General features: G+C 41.3%; 1 protein-coding gene across 1 annotated transcript in view; it reads left to right on the top strand.

Moving 5' to 3' along the window:
• Positions 1 to 1481, top strand: part of LOC137638782 (cuticle protein CP1499-like) — a 2831-nt gene extending 1350 nt beyond the window's left edge. Inside the window, exon 2 of the mRNA XM_068371150.1 lies at positions 716 to 1481. Coding sequence (XP_068227251.1) covers positions 716 to 1348 — 633 coding nt within the window. The 3' untranslated portion in view covers positions 1349 to 1481. The remainder of the gene's footprint in view (positions 1 to 715) is intronic.
• The last annotated feature ends 6019 nt before the right edge of the window (positions 1482 to 7500 follow it).

The following is a 7500-nucleotide window of genomic DNA, read 5'->3' as shown; positions in this document are numbered from 1 at the left end:
TTTTGTTAAATACTTAACCGAAAAGAAATTACAAAAGTTTGAACTTTCGAAGTTCTATAGATTCCACTGCCAGATTAGGAAGATCATTCCACAATCTGGTCACAGCTGGAATAAAACTTCTAGAATAATTAACCAATTTTGATTTTATGGTGTACCTTAATTTTTCTTATACTATTTTTGGAAATCCTTATAGATGTTGCACTAAAATGCAATTTTCTTCTTCAGAATTCTAAGTTAGTCAAAACTGTAATCACAAATAGTATATATCTAAAACTAGAACAAAAACTAGCACAAAAAAGTCAAATGTTGAATGAGATAATTGTAAATAACTTGAAATTGTGATATTATGATAATCATTTGTCATGTTGACTGTTTCGTTCTATAAAACTCATATATATTAATTTACTATTTATATCTAAAGAATACACGTAGATTGAAGTGAGACTATAAACACAGAAAGAGAAAGATAAACATGAAAAATTATAATTCATCTTTATTAGTTTGATTTTTAGAACTTTATTATATACCTCAGTATTTAGCGTAGAGTCCTTCGTGCCCTAAGAAATGTCCTTATCTTATGTATAGTTTTCTTGGACTTTCAATAGCGTAGGCTGCTTGTATAAGATATATTTAGTCCGACTGGATCTATTCTACTTGGTATAAGAAAATCCATGTATATTACACTTGTGTCATGACACTACTGTTTCCTCTCCAGGTTGTTTTGGCAGTGGTGGGCGTATGCTCAGCCGTTCCTTTCATACAGGACACTCCTGAGGTGGCTGCTGAGAAAGCTCGGTTCTTCCAGGCCTTCCAAGCTGCTCAGCAATCTGCTACCCCACAGCACCACAACTTCATCCCCCACCAGGCCCACAACCCAGTCCATCACCACTCGACTCACCACCAGGTACACCACCACATGGCTCAGCACCAACCGGCCCAGTTCACCCCCAAATGGACAGGACCTGTAGCTGCCACTGTACCTGCTGGAGTCAACGGAGCCATCACCCCTGTCGGAGACACTGCTGACGTCAACGCTGCTCGCCAGGCCTTCTTCAACGCCTACCAGGCTCAGCTGTCAGCAACTGTCGGTGCTGCCCCATCATTCCCCCAGGCTGTTCCAGTCCACACCCCAGCCCACGTACCAGCACACACCTTCAACCCAGTGCACGCTGCCCCTATTCAGCCCAAATGGACTGGCCCAGTAGCTGCCACCGTTCCTGCTGGTCTTCCAGGGTCTACCAGCCAGGTGGCTGACACCCCTGAGGTCCAAGCAGCAAAGGCTGCCTTCTTCCAGAGTTTCCAGAGACAGGTGGCGGCGGCAGCACCGGCAGCTCCCGTCTGGGGATAAATTAACGTACTGTGATACTTAGGTTAAGTTGCTATTAAAATGTAAATAAATAAACCATATGTACATTTATGTTAAAAACCATAAAGTTTCATAACAGGTACCGAACTAAAAAATAAATAAACAATTTTCCATACTTGGTTCTTTTATTTCAAATTTTGAGTTATTTTGAAAATGATGGATATTCTATTTAGTTAATAAATATACAGTATGCTTTTCTTTTTCATGATAAAGTGACATAAAACAATATAGTAGATTCTATCCGTCATACCAACAACAACAGAACAACAAAAACTATGACAGCGACACGAATGGCAATATTCATTATAGTCATAATAGAGTCAATTATAATACGCTAATTCCATAATAAAAGGCTACATGTTATTTGAAATAAGTCTCTGTAATTGCCTAGTCTGAAGTAATTATACCTACTGTATAAGGACGGAAGTACCTGGAAGTATTAACACTAGTCACTTAGCAGTTTTTCAGCCAAGTGAACTAATTGCACTTGGGCATATGCTAACTTTTAATTCTTTTCTATTAGAGAGAAATTTCAGTATATCCTGAATCTTTCTAAACCTGACATGAATTCCATCATCTAATTGGAGAATAAAATAATTCAATGCCTAATATACTGTAGATTCAATAATTAAATTTTTGATGCAGAAGCTGAAGTGACTGGCAATCTAGGACTCTTGTCTAGTAAACCCCAAAATAAACAATAAAAGAGGGTAGCAATAAAATAATGATGCAGCTTATTTTCAGACCGAATTGATAGCGTTGTTTGTTGCGAGAGTCACAAAAACAGAAGCAGGAAGAGAATTTCAAGTTTTGATGGTATACTAAGGTTTATATTTTCATCTCTTTCTCTCCTCCATATATATGAACCTAGACAGTTGACTAACATTCCGGTATATAATTCATTGGCAAGATTAACTAAGGAACATGGGACTCTATAGTCAATTCTTTTTAGCGAGGCAGATTTACACCGACTCACAGGGTGCCCTTTTAGCTCGGAAAAGTTTCTTGATTGCTGATTGGTTGAACAAGATAGTTTTAACCAATCAGCAATCAGGAGACTTTTCAGAGCTAAAAGGGCACCACTGCAAGTACCGCAAATACGTCTCATTAAACAAAAATTAAGTATGGGTCCTCGTTCATTCCTCGTCGTCCAGCGTCAAGATCGAAGACAGGTTACTTAGTTTATGAGAGAAGTGCACTTATCATTGTGCCACAAGGTTAGAGAGAGAGAGAGCGTGACCACAAAATAAAAGAGAAAAGGCTACCCCGAGCCCAAAGAGAAAAGGCGGCCACAAGAATAGAGAGAAAAAAAAAGCCCTGAGGCCAGAGGGAAAAGGTGGTCACGAGAATATAAAGAAAAAGCAGCCATGAGCCCAGATAGAAAAGGTGGCCATAAGTATAGAGGAAAAGCAACCTAGAGGTCAGAGAGAAAAGGTAGCCACGAGGATAGAGCGGAGAAACGGGCCAGAGAAATAAAGTGGCTACAAGGAAAGAGAGGAAAAGCGTCATCAAAGTTAGAGAGAAAAGGGGGCCCCAAGGAGAAAGAGGAATGAGTGTAGAGAGAAAAGGTTGCCGTAAGGATAGAGAGGAAAAACGGCATTGAAGTCAGAGAGAAAAGGTGGGTACGAGGACATAGATGAGAAGTGCCCTCGAGGTCAGGAAGAAATGGTGGCCGTGAGGAGAGAAAGGAAAAGAATCCTCGAGGTCAGAGAGGAAACACGTACTTGAGATTAGAGAATAATGGTGGCTGCGAGGACAGGGAGAAAATACAGCCTTAAGGTCAGAGAGAAAAGGTGGGCACGAGGACAGAGATGAAAAGTGCCCTCGAGGTCAGAAAGAAATGGTGGCCGTGAGGAGAGAGAGGAAAAGAATCCTCGAGGTCAGAGAGGAAACACGTACTTGAGATTAGAGAATAATGGTGGCTGCGAGGACAGGGAGAAAATACAGCCTTAAGGTCAGAGAGAAAAGGTGGGCACGAGGACAGAGATGAAAAGTGCCCTCGAGGTCAGAAAGAAATGGTGGCCGTGAGGAGAGAGAGGAAAAGAATCCTCGAGGTCAGAGAGGAAACACGTACTTGAGATTAGAGAATAATGGTGGCTGCGAGGACAGGGAGAAAATACAGCCTTAAGGTCAGAGAGAAAAGGTGGGCACGAGGACAGAGATGAAAAGTGCCCTCGAGGTCAGAAAGAAATGGTGGCCGTGAGGAGAGAGAGGAAAAGAATCCTCGAGGTCAGAGAGGAAACACGTACTTGAGATTAGAGAATAATGGTGGCTGCGAGGACAGGGAGAAAATACAGCCTTAAGGTCAGAGAGAAAAGGTGGGCACGAGGACAGAGATGAAAAGTGCCCTCGAGGTCAGAAAGAAATGGTGGCCGTGAGGAGAGAGAGGAAAAGCATCCTCGAGGTCAGAGAGGAAACACATACTTGAGATTAGAAAATAATGGTGGCTGCGAGGACAGGGAGAAAATACAGCCTTAAGGTCAGAGAGAAAAGGTGGCCGCGAGGAAAAAGAGGAAAAGTTGCCTCGAGGTCAGAGAGAAAAGGTGGCCATGAGGACAGAGAGGAAAAGTGCCCTGGGGACAGAGAAAAAGTGCCTGCGTGGACAAAGAGGAAAATAGGATTCATGGTCAGAGAGAAAAGGGGGATATGAGGGCAGAGAGGAAAAGTGGTATCGATGTCGGAGAAAAAGTGCCCTCGTGGGCAGAGAGAAAAAGCGGTCTCAAGGTCAGAGAGAAAAGGCGGCTGTGATGACAGAGAGAAAAAGTTTACACGAGGTCAGAGAGAAAAAGTGGTTGCAAGGGCAGAGAGGAAATGCAACCTCGAGGTCAGAAAGAAAAGGTGGCCACGAGGATAGAGAGAAAAAGAAGCCTTGAGGTCAGAAAGAAAAAGTGGCCGTGAGGACAGAGAGGAAAAGTGGTGTCAAGGTCAAAGAAAAGAGATAGCCTCGAGGTTAGAGAGGGAAAAGCGTCCTCAAGGTTAGAGAGAAAAATTGCCATGAAGACAGAGAGAAAAAGTAGACTTAAGATCAGATAGAAGAAGTTTCTTAAAGGCCAGAGAGGAAAAAGAGCATCAAAGTCAGAGAGAAAAAGTGGCCAAGCGGACGGAAAGGAAAAGCAGCATCGACATAAGAAAGAAAAAGTGTCCACGAGGACAGAGGGGAAAAACGGCTTTGAGGTCAGACAGAAGTGTTTTCCATATGAAAGAGAGGACAAGAGAATCTCAAGGTCAGAGAGAAAAGGTGGCAACAAAGACAGACAGGAAAAGTGGCCTCGAGATCAGAGAGAAAATATGGCAACAAGGACAGACAGGAAAAGTGGCCTCGAGATCAGAGAGAAAATATGGCAACAAGGACAGACAGGAAAAGTGGCCTTAAGGTCGGAGAGAAGAAGTGTCCTTAAGGACAAAGAGGGAAAACAGCCTCGACGTCAGAGAGAAAAGGTGGCCATGAAGACAGAGAGGTAAAGGGGCATTGAGATCAGAAAAAAGATCTGTCCGCAAGGACAGAGAGGAAAAGCAGTCTCGAGGGCAGAGAGAAAAGGTGGCCACGAGGACAGAGGGGGAAAGCAGCCTCGAGATTAGAGAGAAGAGGTGTGCGCTAGGATAGAGAGGAAAAGCAGCCTTGAGGTTAGAGAGAAAAGGTGGCCATGAGGACAGAGATGAAAAGCGATCTTGAGATCAGAAAGCAGAGGTGTCTGTGAGGACAGAGATGAAAAACGGTCTTGAGGTCAGAGAGAAGAGGTGTTCAAGAGTACAGAGAGGAAAAGCAGCCTCGATGTCAGAGAGAAGAGGTATCCGTAAGGACAGAGAGGAAAAGCGGCCTTGAGGTTAGAGAGAAGAGGTGTCCGTGATGACAGAGAGGAAAAGTAGCCTCGAGATCAGAGAGAAACGGTGGCCACGAGGACAGAGAGGAATAATGGCCTTATGATCAGAGAGAAGATGTGTACGTATGGACAGAGATGAAAAGCGGTCTCGAGGTCAATGAGAAGAAGCATCCATGAGGAGAGAGAGAAAAAGTAGCCGTGAGGTCAGAGAGAAGAGGTGTCCGCAAGGACAGAGAGGAAAAGCATCCTCAGAATCAGAGAGAAGAGGTGACCGTAAGGACACAGATGAAAAGTAGTCTCGAGGTCAGAGAGAAAAGGTGGCCTCGAGGACAGAGAGAAAAAGTGGCCTTGAGATCAAAGAGAACGTGTTCGTGAGGACAGATTTGAAAAGCTGTCTCAAGGTCAATGAGAAGAAGTGTCTATGAGGATAGAAAAAAAAGTAGCCTCGAGGTCAGAGAGAAGAGGTGTCCGCAAGGACAGAGAGGAAAAGTAGCCCTAAGGTTAGAGTGAAGAGGTGTCCACGATGACAGTGAGGAAAAGTAGCCCCGAGGTCAGAGAGAAAGTTAATATGAGGACAGAAAGGAAAAGTAGCCTTAAGGTTAGAGTGAAGAGGTGTCCACGATGACTGAGAAGAAAAGTAGCCTCAAGGTCAGAGAGAATGGTGTCTGCGAGGACAGAGAGGAAACCCAGCCTTGAGGATAGAGAGAAAGTGGCAACAAGGGCAGAGAGGAAAAGCAGCCTTGAGATCAGAAATAAAAGATAGCCGCGAGGACTGAGAGGAAAAGTGGCCTCGAGGTCAGAAAGAAGAGTTGTTTGCGAGGACAGAGAGGAAAAACTACCTCGGAGTGGCACCGAGGACAGAGAGGAAAAGTGGCCTCGAGGTCAGAAAGAAGACTTATCTGCGAGGACAGAGAGGAAAAGGGGCCTTGAGATCAGAGAGAAGAGATGGCCATAAGGACAGAGAGGAAAAGAAGTCTCGAGGTCAGAGAGAAAAGGTGGCCTCGAGGACTGAGAGGAAAAGCAGTTTTGAGGTCTGAAAGAAGAGTTGTCCACAAGGATAGAGAGGAAAAGCAGTTTCGAAGTCAAAGAGAAGAGGTGACTGCAAGGATAGAGAGAAAAAGCAGTCTCGAGGTCACAGAGAAAAGGTGGCAGCGAGGTCAGAGAGGAAAAGCAGTTTCGAGGTCAGAGAGAAAAAGTGTGGGCGAGGACAGAGAGGAAAAGTGGCCATGATGCCAGAGAGAAAGATGATTTCACGAAAAGAGAGGAAAAGTAGCCATGTGACCCGAGAGAAAATGTGGCCACAATGACAGAGAGGAAAAGAGGTCTTGAGGTCAGAGAAAAAAAGGTGGTTCATCAGAGATTTGACTTCTGCTGGTCTAATTGGATGTTGGTAAGATATACCCAGGATTATTTTTCACAATTTTTTTTTTTTATGTCAATATTATTCTTCGTCAATATTGTGAAAAGTAGCCGTCGATATGTACCTTAAGCGATCGAAGTTTTTGTGAAATTTCAATGACAGTACTTTTGCCTATGGACACCGAAAAATTAGGTTTGTTATCTAAGTTTATCATGTGAAACAGTGTGCGTAATAAGTTAAATTTAACAAAAATAAATGAAGGAGCAGAAATTTTACTGGTTGTCTGTTTGGCATCGAAAACTGATGGTTTAATCAAGAGTCAAAACTTCTGAAGGAGGGGAATGATAAGTGGAAAATATATCATTAGTTTTTTCTTCAACTTTATATCCCATTGACGATATATACAGTATAAAGTATATTGAGATGGTTGCTTGAATTATAAATTTTGTTTATATATAAACTTAAAATACGCACATATCAGTAAAGTAAAGGCAATATCAGTAATTGATAAAAGTCGAAGAATGTAATAGAGAAAATAATCCCTAAGTAACCACAAAATATCATTGGAGTTAAGGGAGAGGAAAAATCTGAGGATATACAAGGATCACCATCTTATGATTTATATATATATATATATATATATATATATATATATATATATATATATATATATATATATATATATATATATACACACACACACACACACATATATATATATGTATATATATATATATATATATACAAACATATATATATATACATATACATATACTGTATATATATATATATATATATATATATATACATATATATATATATATATATATATATATATATATATATATATACATATATAAATGTATATATATATATATATATATATATATATATATATATCTATACATATATATATATGTATATATATATATATATATATATATATATATATA

The sequence above is a fragment of the Palaemon carinicauda genome, chromosome 3 (assembly GCF_036898095.1).
Source record: "Palaemon carinicauda isolate YSFRI2023 chromosome 3, ASM3689809v2, whole genome shotgun sequence".
Classification (NCBI taxonomy): domain Eukaryota; kingdom Metazoa; phylum Arthropoda; class Malacostraca; order Decapoda; family Palaemonidae; genus Palaemon; species Palaemon carinicauda.
This window is presented reverse-complemented; position numbering and strand designations above follow the sequence as displayed.